Source organism: Spermophilus citellus (assembly GCF_964194105.1).
Source record: "Spermophilus citellus genome assembly, chromosome: 3".
In the NCBI taxonomy this organism is placed as follows: Eukaryota; Metazoa; Chordata; class Mammalia; order Rodentia; family Sciuridae; genus Spermophilus; species Spermophilus citellus.
The window spans coordinates 6,229,301-6,244,257 of NC_138184.1; the positions used below are offsets into that span (position 1 = coordinate 6,229,301).

The window sequence follows — 14,957 nt, forward strand, 5'->3', positions numbered from 1 at the left end:
CCCTGGAGCTGGGTGTACAGCATCCAGTTCTCTCCATCTCTAACCTAACCCTAACCCTAACCCTAACCCTAACTCCTCTCCATTTAACGGGCCTTGCATGCAAAACCCACACCACTTCTCTAATAACCTCCAGTATTTTTATTTAGTTATGCATAAAGGAATCTATGAAATTACTGATGTCAGGACACTGGTTCCTATTTTAGGTGTGAATATATATTTTTATATGTAGGTATAAACTATGGAATTATAAATATTAACTAAGATATTATAAAAACACAAGCTTTCAGGGATGTCTTTTCTTATGTATCATTGATGTTTACTGAACATTAATTTTTGTTCTTTATATTTTGCACAGAAGATTCTCACCTATTTATTTGGCGAATGCTGAATGCCAAATATACTGGCAGGACTATGACTTGGTGGTTAGAATTTTTTTTTTTTTAAGAAAGAGTGAGAGAGAGGGAGAGAGTGGGAGAGAGAGAGAGAATTTTAATATTTATTTTTTAGTATTTGGCGGACACAACATCTTAGTTTGTATGTGGTGCTGAGGATCGAACCCGGGCCGCACGCATGCTAGGTGAGCGCGCTACCGCTTGAGCCACATCCCCAGCCCTGGTGGTTAGAATTTTATGAACATTTTTTCAATATTATCAAAAGAGTTTCAATAATTGAATTCACAGGTGGGGACAGTGAGTAGAAATTATGGTTCTTTGTTTTTAATTGAGGTGTTAATTCAATTACAAAATCACAAAAGTATACAAATGTGTCCTCAAAAGTTCTGCTCCATGTTTGTGTTCACTTGTAAACCTTGCACGTTTAAGAACTTTAGGATATTCATCTGTTTGTCAACACATCTGACACCATGCTACCTCATTTATTTTTGTGTGTGTGGTGCCAGGGATTGAACCCAGGGTCTTGTGCCTGCTAGACAACACTCTACCACTGAGCGACACCCCCAACCCCATGTTAACTCATTCTATATGAATTGATAATTTTAAAAATGCACTAATTAAAATTTAGAGTAAGATGACACTGTCATATCTTCCTTCCCCACCTTAGCACCAGTCTTTTCCCAAAAGAGTAATACTTGATAAAATATTAAAAGTTGTCAGCTATAAGTCAAGGTCAGTTTTCCACAAACCACAAAAAGAACAGTCGCAGTAAATAAAAAAAAATTATCCCAGTTTCAAAAAAATATTAAAACGGCAAACACAATATGCTGAGTGGGATGAAGCCCAAGGGCTCTTGGATTTGTCTCCATAAGCAAGAAAATAGTTCATGTGTCAAGATCATCAAGAGGAGATTAGTTGACAAAAACACATGTAAAACTTAGTTTCTTGATTCAAATAATTAATTTGGCTTTCATTTACTCATACTATTTATATTTTTGTACCTCAAAAATATAAATAGTATGAATAAATGAAAACAAATAGTATAAGTAAATGATGTTTTGATTGTTTTGTAGATTGAGTACAGATAATTCAGGGCAATTAGCATACCTGTCTCCTAAAATACTATCATTTTTTTTTTCTTTGGTGAGCATGTTCATGTTTCTCTCTTCTCACTATCTGGAGATATGCAATGCATTTTTGTGAATTGTATTCACTCTGATGTGTCGTAGAGTGTAACTCCTTTCTCATGTCAAACCTTAGCCCTGTACCTAGTGACTGACCTCCCTTTCTCCTCCCTCCCTACTGTGCTCCCTGTATCTGATGATCACTCTTCTGCTCTCCTCGTCTATATCCACTTGGTTAGATTCCTGTAGTTGGTGAGATTGTTCTGTGTATGTCATTCTATGCTTAACTAGATCTTAATCTTGCTTAGCATATAACGTACTCCAGGTCCATCTACATTTCTGCAAATGACAGGATTTCATGGTTTTCATGGCTAAATAGTATCCCATGTTGTGTATACACATGTACATGCTGACAGCTGTGAGATCTAACAGCATTGTAACGTGTGATCCTTATGAACAGCTCAGCAGGGAACTCAGGTTTGGTGAGCAGGCTGTGCTTGTTATGTAGGGTTATCAAGATACATACATGGTTGAGAAAATGGGTGTGATTTTTTTCAAATCCTTTTTCCCCCTTTTTTTATTTTTTTATTTTTTTGTTCTAAATGTTTATTTTTTATTGGTTGTTCAAAACATTACAAAGCTCTTGACATATCATATTTCATACAAATTATTAATCTCTGTAAATCGGTTGAAGAAAATTCAACTCTTCCAGGCACTGGGGTGCATACCTGTGATGCCAACTACTGGAGACCTGAGGCAGGAAAATCGCAGGTTTGAGGTCAGCCTGGGCATCTTGGCATGACCGTATCTTAGAGTGAAATAAAAAGATTGGGAGGATGGGGAGTAGCTCAGTGAGACAGTACCCCTGGGTTCAATCCCCAGTGCTGAGAAAAGAAGCTACACCTTTTAACCAATAATTACATCCCAATAAAGAATTATCTTTAATTTTAACCAGGAAATGTGAAAGCAAACACTGTTAGCCTTTTTCACAATTACAGGAAACAGATATCCAAATTTCATTGACAGCAATTTCAATTTTTTTTGTTGTCACCACTCATCATGTAAAATGAAGTGAACTGAAAATAAATAAATAAAATAAAAATGATAAATAAATAAATAAATGGAATCTGGAAGAGCAGAGGTGACATGAGTGCTGAGACACAGAACTCAATCAAGATCTTTAAACTGTCCCTAACAGAGTCAGAAAGAAGCAAATTGCTGTAATGTATACCGGGGCCAAATGCAGAGGGGTGATAACAATGAATTAGATTGCCATGGAGTTAGTTTGTTTTTTTTTGTACAATACTGATAATGAAAAAAAGAAAAACGGTCACATTAATCCAATCTCTCTATATATAAAAATAGATGATTACATGATCTGGGGTAAAATTCTCAAAAGATCCCCTTTGAACATAAGTACATTCATTCTCTGGCTATGAAAGGTCAGGATCACAAGTGGACCAAGGGCAGGACACTCTGTTTTCTGTCTCTGGCCCCATGTCCAGGCACAACACCTGCTGAAACCACCTGGGGACCCTGAGGAGCACATGTCCTTGGAAGAGGCCACCCCATGCAGGACTCAGTGAAGCCCTAATATCTGAAACTATATATTACCAACTTCTAAAGTTCTTATAATAAAAAATAGTTCTATTTCTTGCCCCAGCATATTATATATATAGTTATTATTTTTTTCTTTTTGTTAAGAACTTCTTTACTAATGGAGTCCTGATACCACAAAACCATCTCAAACCCCTGACATAGTCTAATTATATGCATTTTATAAATAATGAACCTGAGGAGGGTAGAAGTTAACATGACTTCATAAGGATACAGCTTTCTAGGGAGTGTTCCAGTAATTTCTTCCCAAGTATGAAAGTCGAGTTCTTTGACCTCATATAACATCCATCTACCTGTGGGCTGTAACCCTTGTGGCCATAACCATAGACCAAGGCTGAATCTGGTCTCTAGATATTGCCACAGCCTTTCTTAAAACTCTCCCTTCCCTATTCACCTCATACAACAGTCCTGAGTCTGAGATTGATCTATACAGTACCACTACAATACAACCCCCAACTCAGCCCTGTCTGATGGAGTTAGAGCAACAATTTGGAGCTCAGAGATTGAAATCATGTCTGGGGGACAGAAAGCACATGCAGATTCGAAATCCAAGTTGATAATTGGACAACATGTATCTAGTCATATTTGGAAGAACTTGATAATGGATAAGTAAGGTATGCTAGGTCACCACCAGTTGAATCTGGAAACTCAAACCCAAAGAAGATGACATGATCACAGAGAAGGCCTCCCAGCGATGAGATGTCTCAGGGCTCCCTTCATTTCCCTGTTCCTCAAGCTGTAGATGAAGGGGTTCAGCATTTGAGGGACCACCATGTACATCATTGAAGCCACTACGTTCTTAATGGAAGAGTCAGTCACTGCAGAACTCATGTACACTCCAAAAGCTGTGCCATAGAATAAGGACACAACTAACAGGTGAGACCCACAGGTGGAAAAGGCTTTATACCTTCCATCCATGGATGGCATTTTCAAAACAGAGGACACAATTTGAGTATAAGAGAAAATAATCCCGGAGAGAGGGATGCCAGCAAATAGGCTAGTCACTGAATAAATCAAGAGGTTGTTGATGAGGGTGTCAGAACAGGCCAGCTTGATGAGCTGAACGAGTTCACAGAAGAAGTGGGGGATCCCCAGGTCTGTGCAGAAAGACAGTCGCAGCACCGTCAGTGTGTGCAGAAGGGCATTCATAGTGGTGACCAGTAGGCACAATAGAACCAGCAGGACACAGAGGCAGGGGTTCATGATGGTTGGGTATCTCAGTGGGTGACAAATGGCGACATAGCGGTCATAGGCCATCACTGCAAGGAGGCAACTTTCTAAACCACCAAAAATCAAAACAAAGCAGACCTGGGAGAGGCAGCCTGTGTAACTGATGCTCTGGGTGTGTGTTTGGATGTTCACCAGCGTCTTGGGGATGGTGGTTGTACTTATACAGATGTCAGTGAGGGACAGGTTGGAGAGGAAGAAGTACATGGGGGTGTGGAGGTGGGCGTCAGAGCTGACAGCCAGGATGATGAGCAGGTTCCCCAGGATGGTGACCAGGTACATGGACAGGAACAGGCTGAAGATGAGGGGCTGCAGGGCTGGGTCATCTGTCAGGCCCAGGAGAAGGAATTCTGAAACAGCTGTGTGGTTTCTGGATTCCATGTCACTGGTGAATCCAATGGGGAAAAAAAAAACAATGAGGAGAAAAAGACAGAATTGATGTGTTCTATACAAACAACAGCAGAATCAACCAGGATCGTGGTAATACAAAATTCTTGATAACATTTTGGACTTTATTTTGTGATATTCTGGGAATGAGGACCCACCACGTATCTTTGTACAAACATTTCCAGTAAACTCACCATCTCTAAAGTTTAATAACTAGTGTTCTGAATTTTTTCTCGCGTATATTGTGAAGCACAGGAACATTCAGATCTTTATTTACATTCTCCCACCGTTCCTCTTGTTCATACCTCCCCTAATCTCCAATGTCTTTATTAAACTTTTTTTTTTCAAATATTGTGCCGAGTGGTTAGACTGTCACTAAGAATCAGATAATTCCTTCAGAATTATCCCAAGCCTTCAAAGGAAAAGAAAGGTCAAAATGAACTTATGCAATCTGTGTTTTTGAGCCATGGTATCCAACTTTGCCATGACCTAGAGTCATCTGAAGGGCTCATCGCATGATTTCATCCCACAAACCCATGAGGAAAGGTCACAGACACAAGGTACACCGTCAGTGTTGGCCACAAACAGGGTCACAGCTAAGATCCTCTGACTGCTGAGGCGACTCTCTTGATCAATCTCTGGACAGTACAGAACTAACATTGCCAAATGTTCATGAATGTATCATAATAAAATCTTATGATCTCTTTTTAATCTTAATAGTTCCTTCCTGAACATAGCCCCCCAAATTCTCTTGATTTTCAGTTCTGCCCAACTCTGCCCATTAAGTTCACTGTAGCAGGTAGAGAGCATCCATCATTTGAGATGAGTTCAAATACTAGAAAATGTCACATTTCAACGTGAAGCGCCTAAGACTGCCTTGGAAATGCAGGCAAACTGCTTTAGCAATTAAGTCTAAGAGACGCTGGGTAACCATGCTGAAAAGATTCTCTGCTTTGTCCTAAGGAAACTTCTTCCAGTAATCAGGTGGATAAATAACAAGTAGCTAAATGAGAGAAAGAGTGAAAAGCAAAAGTTACTATGAAAAGAGAAATAAACAAAATTTTCGGTGTTCGTAAAACAGGGGTTTACAAAGTTACAGGCTTAGTTCATCAGGGTTCATAACAGGAATGTTCCTGGGAGAAATGTTGTCCTTTCCTGAGGGAGAAAAAGCGCTGTGACAGGAAAGATGGTGGGTATGACATTAGACTCACACACTGAGTGGAATCCAGAACCCAGCCTGAGACCTATGGGAGGGAACATGCTTCATGTGGATGAGCAACTCTGGTGCCCTCCCCTCACTGCTTCCACAGGATGAAATTCTCCTAAGGCATCCGCCCCATCTCCAATGCACACACTAAGTGACTGTCAGACCCCCTCTGACTCCACTCCACCAAAGTGGTGCTCAGCGTCTCACCTGAAGGTCCAAAGCAGGAGATCTACTCCCCCCATAAGTAGACACAAGGACTGAGTCCTGGTCCGGAAGGCTCATCTCTGGAGGAGGCCCAGGTGCTGCTTCCTGGCTGGGGTAGGGCGTCTGAGTGAGGCGGTCACAGGCTGCCTCCTGCAGCCTCCGTATCCCTGGGGCTCAGAATGCAAAGCTCCTCATTAGAGCAGCTATTTCACCATCATCCTTATCCCAGGAGTGAGTATCCTTAAAGACCAAGACGATGGAGGTGAGGAGTTCAGGATGGCTCATGTCCTGTCCCCTGAGGCCAGGAGTCCAGCGCTCCCTTCTCCCCTTTGTGGCATGCAGAACATTTCTAATAAACTTCAGTATTCACCTCAAGTTACAAAGGCATCACTATAGGATGAATGATGTCAGGAAGACTGGTCCCTATTTTAGGTGTGAAAATATGTCCTTTATATGTAAGTACAAAAATAAAAATATAAGCCAGGCATGGTGGTTCACAACTGTAATCACAGCAACTCAGGAGGATTGCATGTTCAAGACAAGCCTGGGGAACTTAGCAAGACCTTGTCATAAAATGAATAAAAAAAAATAAAAATTTAAAGGGCTGGGCACGTAGTTCAGTGGCAGAGTGTCCCAGGGTTCCATCCCTAGATATGCAAAAAAAATATGTAAATATTAGCAAAGATTCAAGGTGCTTCTTCTTTCTTCCTTTCTTTCTACTTATTTTTGTGGTATTAGGTTTTGAATCCAGATCCTGTATGCAAACTCCACCACTGAACCACAACTCCAGTCTTATTTTCAATTATGAGGCAGTCTCACTGCATTTCTCAGGCTGGCCTCAAACTTGTGAATCCTCTACCTTGTCCTCCTGTGTGTCTGGAATTACAGGTGTGTACCACTATACCAAACTAAAGTGTCTTTTCTTAAAAGTCATGGAGCATTTGCTGAACTCTATCATTAATTCCTTGTATTTTACACTGAAGATTATAATCTATTTTCTTTATGACCATTGAAGGCCAAAAATTATAAATGGGGCAGTTACTCCCTATTTAGAATTTTCTAAATATCTTTTCTAATTCTATCACAATATTTTGATTTTGTTTATGTTTTTCTTGGTGCATTATAATTATAGATGATAGTGGAAATTCATTAGGACATATTTGTACATGCATATAACACAATTTGATCAATTTAATTCCCTAGTACCTTCCTTTCCCTCCCTCCATCTACCCCTGATTCCCTTCCTGTACTCTACCAATACACCTTCTATTATGTTTAATTGGTATGTTACAATTATAGACTCAATTGTGATATATTCCTATATGCACATAGCATCATTTGGTAGATTTCATTCCAATTATCTTCCTTTCCCTTCCTTCCTCCCTTGACTGGTGACAATTTTCTCTACTTTATTGGTTTTCCTTGTATTTTAATGAGATCCTCTTTATCATTCCTTTTTTTGTTCTCCCTAGTTTCCATATATGAGAGAAAACATTTGACCCTTGATTTTCTCAGCCTGACCTTTGTTAGTTAACATGATCTTCTTCAGTTTCATTCATTTGCCAACAAATTTCATTCTTCATTCTGGCTGAGTGAAACCCCATTGAGTCTATATGCCACTTTTTTTTATCCATTCATTTGTTGACAGACAACTAGGCTGGCTGCACAACTTGTCTAATGTCAATTGCACTGTTATAAACATTGGCATGCATATATTCCTATAGTATTGTGATTTGGGGTAAATATCAAGGAGTAGAATAGCTGGTTCATATGGAGATTCCATTCCTAATCTTTTGAGGAATCCACGTTCTGATTTCCATAGTGGTTGTGCTAATTTGGAGATCCACCAACAATGTGTGAGTGTTCCTTTTCCCAGTATCCCCACTAGTATTTATTATCATTATTTCTATTTTTGGCAATGTCTATTCTAAATGGGGTGACATGAAATTTCAGTGTAGTTTTGATTTGCATTTACCTGATTGCTAAAAATGTTGAACATTTTTCATATATTTCCTAGCCCATTTGCATTTCCTTTTTGAGAAATATTTAGTTCATTTTCTCATTTGTTAATTGGATAAAATTTTTGGTGTCCAAACACACACACACACACACACACACACACACACACACACACACACACATATATATATATATATATATATATATATATATATATATATATATATTCATCCTCTGTCAGAAGAGGAGCTAGCAGAAGCAGAAACTGGGTACAGTGCTGCACATCTATAATCCAAGCAATTCAGGAGGCTGAGACAGGAGGATCATAAATTCAAGGAAGTCTCAGCAATTTAGCTAGACCATCAACAACTTAACAAGACTGTGTCTCAAATTTTTAAAATAAAATTAAAAGGACTTGGGATAAGGATTTGGAAAATAGCTCAGTGATAAACTGCACTCGGGTTCAATCCCTAGTACAGGAAAAAAAAAAAAGTAGTTAGCAAAGATTTTCTCCCAGTCTGTAGACTCTCTTTTCATGCTTTAGATTAGTTTCTTTGCTGTACAGAGCTTTTTAATTTGAGACCAGCCCACTTATTGATTCTTGGTTTTATTTCTTGAGCTTTAAGAATCATATTAAGAAAGTCGATGCCTGCATTTACATGTTGGATTGTTGACTGTAATATCTTCTAGCAGCTGCAGAGTTTCTTGTCTAATTTTTTGGTCTTCAATCCACTTTGAGTTGATTTTTGTGCAGGGGGAGAGAGAGAGAGATCTAATGTCTACATATAGATATCCAATTTTCCTAGTACTCAAGAAAATATAATACAAGGTATCCTGACTGCCAAAAAATTACTAAAGTAAAATCCAGTAAGGAATACAAAGAAAATCTGGCATTCTGCCAGATTGGGTTTTATTCCAGGAATGCAAGGTTGGTTCATTCTCTATAGAACTATAACATTCACTTCTGAAACTGTGTCAGGTCTCTACTCAAATATCAACTTTTCAGTGAAACTTTGCTTCATCTTTCTCTGTATGATTATAATAATTTTAACACTTTCTTACTTGATTCCCCAATGTGTACTCTCCATAACATCTAGTAGTTGATACCTTTCTCATAGCATCAGGTTGGGCAGCCAGGGGAGACTCAGACCAAAAATTGGCATGTACAGATTTATTAGGGTATGCACATGGTATCAATGCTTATGACAGAAATGAGATGAAGACAAGATTAGGAAAGTCTTGAGCTGAAATATCACACTCTTCCAATGTTCATATTTGGATATGAGGTGCCCCTTATACCTTCTGCATTGACACAGAAATATTCAGATTACATGATTGGATTATGAGAGCTGTAACATAATAAGTCCATCCTACTTTTTTTAACTTTTTTTTTTTTGAAAGAGAATTTTTTAAATTTTTCTTTCTTTTAGTTTTCGGCGGACACAACATCTTTGTATGTGGTGCTGATGATCGAACCCGGGCTGCATGCATACCAGGCAAGCGCGCTACCACTTGAGCCACATCCCCAGCCCCGTACATCCTACTTTTAATGGATTGGGTGGCAAAGGTAGGCAATTGAGGCACAAATGGAGGAGGTGGGTTGCTGGGGTGTGCCCTGGAAGGGTTGATTCCCTGTGGTCCCTCTCCCCACAATTCCTAGCTACTGGGAATGGAGAAGCACTCCTCCCTCCACCATACCCTTCTGCCATGATGTTCTTCCTCCCCTCAGGCTTAGAGCAATGGAGTTGACTGACCAGGAACTGAATCTCTAAACTTGTGTGCCCAAATCAACTTTTCTTCCTCTAAGTTTTTCTTGTCAGATATTTTGGTCACAGTGATAAAAAGATGACTAACATGGTGTCCATTCATCTGGCAAAGCAATATGGAGATGAGATGTAGCTGGAGAATTGCCCCACATTGTGGCAAATGGACCAGGTTTTAGGTTGTGTATTGATCAGCCTTTGGTTGCATCCTTGGGAAGGAAGCATGAATTTCAGTACAGTAATAATTTTCTTCTGAATGATGGGAAGTCCCAGAAAAGGACTAACAATGATGAGCTGCCTGCCAGCAGTACTCCCAGAAGGTGGGGTAATACATCTAGTAGCACATCACAGTGCCAGCTACACTTACATTTCTTATTTATTGCCTATTGCTACCCTCATGGGTGAATGCCCCCAGAGGAAAAGAATTTCCATCAGTTCTTGTACCATTGCATATGCAGAATCTAGAACAGAACATGGCTGTACTGAGCTATCAGCTTTTGTGGAATTAATGAATAAACAAACAAATATCTACTGGGGAAAAAAATATTTCCACTATAACTGGAGTGCCTAGTGGTAGAGTCCTTCACACATATCTTTCTTTTCTTTTTTAAACATTTTATTTTTGCTATGCTGGGCGCTCTATCACTGAGCAACATCCACAGCACTTTTTATGTTTTACTTGGACACTGTGTGTGTGTGTGTGTACTTACCCATGCTAGGCAAGTGTTCTACCACTGAGCTGTGTCACTGCTCAGTTTATTTTATTTTGAAACAGGGTCTCAGTAATTCACCAATCCTCCTGCCTCAGCCTCTGAAGTAGCTGGGATTACAGGCATGAGCCACCTCACCTGCCTTGAACTTCTTTATATATGAAATTCCATAACACATGTAGCATGAACCAATCAAATCCAACCACCCTTTTCCACCCTCTCCCAACTGCAAACCCTTCCTATTCTCTAGGAATCACTCTTCTACTTTAAAGTCAACTTTTATTTCCTAGTTCTTACATATGAAAGAGAGCATGTGGTACCTGTAGTCCTGTGTCTAGCTTATTTTGTTTAACATAATGTCCTTCATTTCTATCCGTTTTGCTGTAAATGACAGGACTGTAACAGAGACCTTTTAAAATTAAAGGCTCCAGATTGACTTTAGCCCTTCCATTTCCTAGTAAAAGTTTTTATGTTTTTGTTTTTGTTTTTCCCTCAATGAACTTTCTCAAGTGGAAACTGAAAAACTATCCCGGTGCCTAGGTGGGTGCCAGGGAAACAGGAATTCTGACATGTCCTCTGGCCAGCACAGCCGGTGCTGGGTATTCAATCTATGTACACATGTTTCCTGACTTTTGCTTCTGGGAGTTGTGACCACCTCTGTAGGACAGGTGGAGGTGAGCTACCTGCCTTTCCAGGTTTAACCACAACTTCAATTCACTTTTTCTTTTTACATTTCTGCTTATTTCTTATGTGGGAGGGCAATCAAATGCAGTTAGCTGAGCTTTTCTGATTTGCCTGCCAGTAAAAAAAAAAAAAATCATTTTTTTTTTAATTTGGTTGAATAATACTCCATTGTGTATGCACCAAATTTTTCTTATTCACTTATATGTTGATGGACAGGGAACTTTAGCTATTGTGAGTAGTACCATAATAAACAATGGCATGCTGGTGTCCCTTCGATATACTGGTTTCGTTTCCTTTGGAGAGATAACCAGAACTGGGATAGCTAGATATGATTGAAGAGTTTTTTTCAGAGTGGAGAAGTAGCCTAGTGGTAAAGTGCTCTCCCAGCCCGTGTGTGATACTCTGAGTTCAATCCACATCATGTGAAAACACGCGCGCACACACACACACACACACACACACACACACACACACATACAAACTCAAGTACAAAATAGAAGTCTCTTTCAATGTTTCTTCTTTATTATGCTGTGTGTGTGTGTGTGTGTGTGTGTGTGTGTTTTGCTAGGGATGAAATGCAGGGTCTTACACGGGAACTTTACTATTTTCATACCAGGAGACTCCCCTGGCTATGGACTCACATGGTTGGTTATATATAGATCCAGCGCTGTAGGGGAGACACTGAGATGCAAGGAAAGAAGGTGAGTATATGCCCGGTCAGCTTGCCCTTTGGTTTGATGGAGGGTCCTGGTGGATTCCAAATGAGTCCTTTTCTTACCACTCAGGTGTTGTTCTGTGGACGTTCTCTCTCCCTCCTATCTTCTCTACCTTTCTTCTCTGGCTTGCCAACCTTTTCAACACACATAATTGCAGTGCTGAGGAAGGAACCCAGGGCCTCATACATGCTAAGCAAGCACTGAACTACACCTCCAGCCCCAAGCTCATGCCCTTCTCTGGAAGGATCATTTCGGGATTGAGGATCTCTGCTCAAGTCCTACTAATAGGGAAACAAGGATGTGGACTCTTTCACCTGAATCTCTGCCTTCATTTTGCATCGGTCTCCTTTGCTCTGAGTCACCTGAGATTCCTGGAGCAACAGGTCTGATCAATAAGCATTTTGTGAGGCAACAGAAACTTTCTTATCATCAAAAAGGCCTGGCCTGCCAAACCCTGAGATGAAGATCTCTGAGACCATGCCTGGTCAAGATGGTCTGCTTTGACAGCTGTGCAAAGCCTCTAACAATTCAACTCCTGAACGTTTACATAATTAAAACTCAAAGTTTGCCAGATCCTTAATAACAAGGCTATTGGCTCTTGTCTCCTCTTGTCTACCCTGATTAGAGCTTCTTTTCTGCTTTTTCCCCCTTACTTTTTCTATTTGTCATTCAAGATGAGTGGCAGGACCTGATGACTTGTCTGACACCTCCTTCCTGAGTCAGGCCTCTGGCCTAGGACTCCAGTAATAATAGTAATATAAATAGCCCTTAAACAAGCTGGTCTCTAACTTATGATCCTCCTGCCTCTGCCTTCCAAATAGCTGGATTACAGGTGTGCCCCCACTGGGACTGTCCCACACTAATTATTAATGTGACACTTGTGTGTGTGTAGGCCAGGACAAATTTCCCTTTTGCCACATGGCTTCCTATTGTTGTATCAACAGCAACAATAATTATAGCTGGTATCTCTAGAGTAGTCACCATATCTCCAGGCCCTTAGGTCTTTTCTTAAAGCCCATCATGCATTATTCATAGAAAACGCACAAGCAAACTTGGCTCAGCTTCACTTTCTCTCTGTTTGGGTAGATTAATATCCTTCTTCCCCTGCTTCATAAAACATCATGTGGTCTGTGATCCTGAAAGTCAGCACTGATCCTGCAGTACCCTCCCCCTCACCAGCCAGGGTGGATGCACAGGGAACACTGCTCGCTCCTCTCCTTTGCTCTCTCCAGAGCCCCTCCCTCCACCTCTGTCATGAGCATGTCTCCTTCCAAAGCTCACATTCTACATGAATAATATCAGTTGTATAGGTTTAAAAAATCTTAACTAACAGTATAACCATTTTTTTAAAGATCACATAGAAATTATCATATGGGTGTGGCATTTACATGACAGATAAAATGGAGCCTTATTCTTTTTGAAAAAGTTTTTCATTGCAGGAACAAATAGCAAACTACAGTTCAAAAAAGACCAATTCTATTGGCTAAAGATATTTCTTCAAATTAAACAGTTCACAATGCACTAGCTTGATGGGCTTGTAAAGTATAATATCTTTAAAGGGTTAAATGATATGTCATGTCTTACAAAGAGGATGTATAAGATGTGACAGAGTAATTTTCAGGAAAATCTGAGGTTTGTAATAATAACCTTCTGCAGAGAATATCTTGTTAATGACAGAGTTAAGATTTTCTGGGAATTGATGTCATCAAACCAGGTTTGATGCTGTGTGAAGAACTAACTACAATTTAATGCTAGATTTAGCAAAAGCATTAAGGCGGTTGATAGTTCCTAACCAATACAACATCACACATTTTTATTGTTTTAAGTTCTAGCTTTAGAAAAATGCATACGTTTTATTTTAAGAATCATGAGGCATAATAAATTCCCTCAAGAACTAGTGGGTGGCATGAAAACAGAAGAGAGATCAAGTAGGATAGAGGAAAGGGACTGAGGGGGAAGGAGGAGGAAGGAGGAAAGAAAGGAATGGTGGAAGGGAACTGAGGACCCGGTCCTGGGTACACACATGAATACATGAGAGTGAATTTCACCTTGATGTGCATCCGTAATGCACTGAATAAAAAAAACTACAACTACGCAGAAGAAAGGCCAGTAGTATAAATAATTTTTCAAAAAGTGGGAGAGGAGGAAGACATGAGGGTGGAAATGGACAAAATTAAATTCCATGCTTGTATAATTATGTCACAATGAACTCTACTGTTATGTGCAATTATAATGCACTAAGAAAAAATTTTAAAAGAATCAGTGCGTGAAGAAAACAATGAGTAGGAGGACGGATAGGAATTATTGTTTGAATATTACTAGAAAAATGGCTTCCCAGCTGGGGTAGCTGGGGGGGCTGGAGGTGGGAGTGCAGGGGCCTCAGCTGCCTGTGGGGGCGGGAGGGGGGAGGGGGGGTTCCTCCCCAGGGAGCACTCCCACTTCCAGGGAGGGCAGAGTCTGCATCCTGTGTCTGAGGTCACCTCCCCCATGCCCCTGCCACACCCTGCAGGAGCTTCTCTGCCCTGGGCTGAGGATGAGCAGCAGCAGCTGTCAGAGGACTCCCAGGTGTGGGGTGAAGGGAAGCAGCAGCCATGACAGCCCATCCTCAGGGTCCTGGAGTTTGCTGCTTCTGTGACTCCTCAGCTGTTCCACCCTCATGTGGTTTGTCCTTGCAGAGTCCCTGGGAAAGTGTCCTGACTTAGAGATGCCCCAGACATGGGAGGTGAGTGGGACTGAGTTTGAGTGACAGGACAGGGAAGGCACCCACCATGAATCCTGAACAGCTAACCAGCCACAGCTACCAGGGAGTCCTTGGAGGGCATTTGCCCTTTTTGGTTACGGAGAGGCCCGAGGGTCTCATCCCCCACAGCTGTCTTACTCTCCTAAACTCAAGAGGTACTATTTTTCTGGAAGAACTCACTCACTTTGACTCAGTCTAAGAGCTCACAGGCAAGGCAGGTGACAGAT

The 14,957-nt window shown here is 40.6% G+C and overlaps 1 protein-coding gene across 1 annotated transcript; it reads right to left on the minus strand.

The window, feature by feature from the left end:
* Nucleotides 1-3,805: 3,805 nt before the first annotated feature.
* LOC308645929 (olfactory receptor 7G2-like) lies at nucleotides 3,806-4,741 on the minus strand (the record flags this gene model as incomplete). Its single annotated transcript, XM_081288384.1, has 1 exon — nucleotides 3,806-4,741. One exon carries the CDS (start codon nucleotides 4,739-4,741, stop codon nucleotides 3,806-3,808), a length of 936 nt encoding a protein of 311 aa, XP_081144510.1.
* Between the last annotated feature and the right edge of the window lie 10,216 nt (nucleotides 4,742-14,957).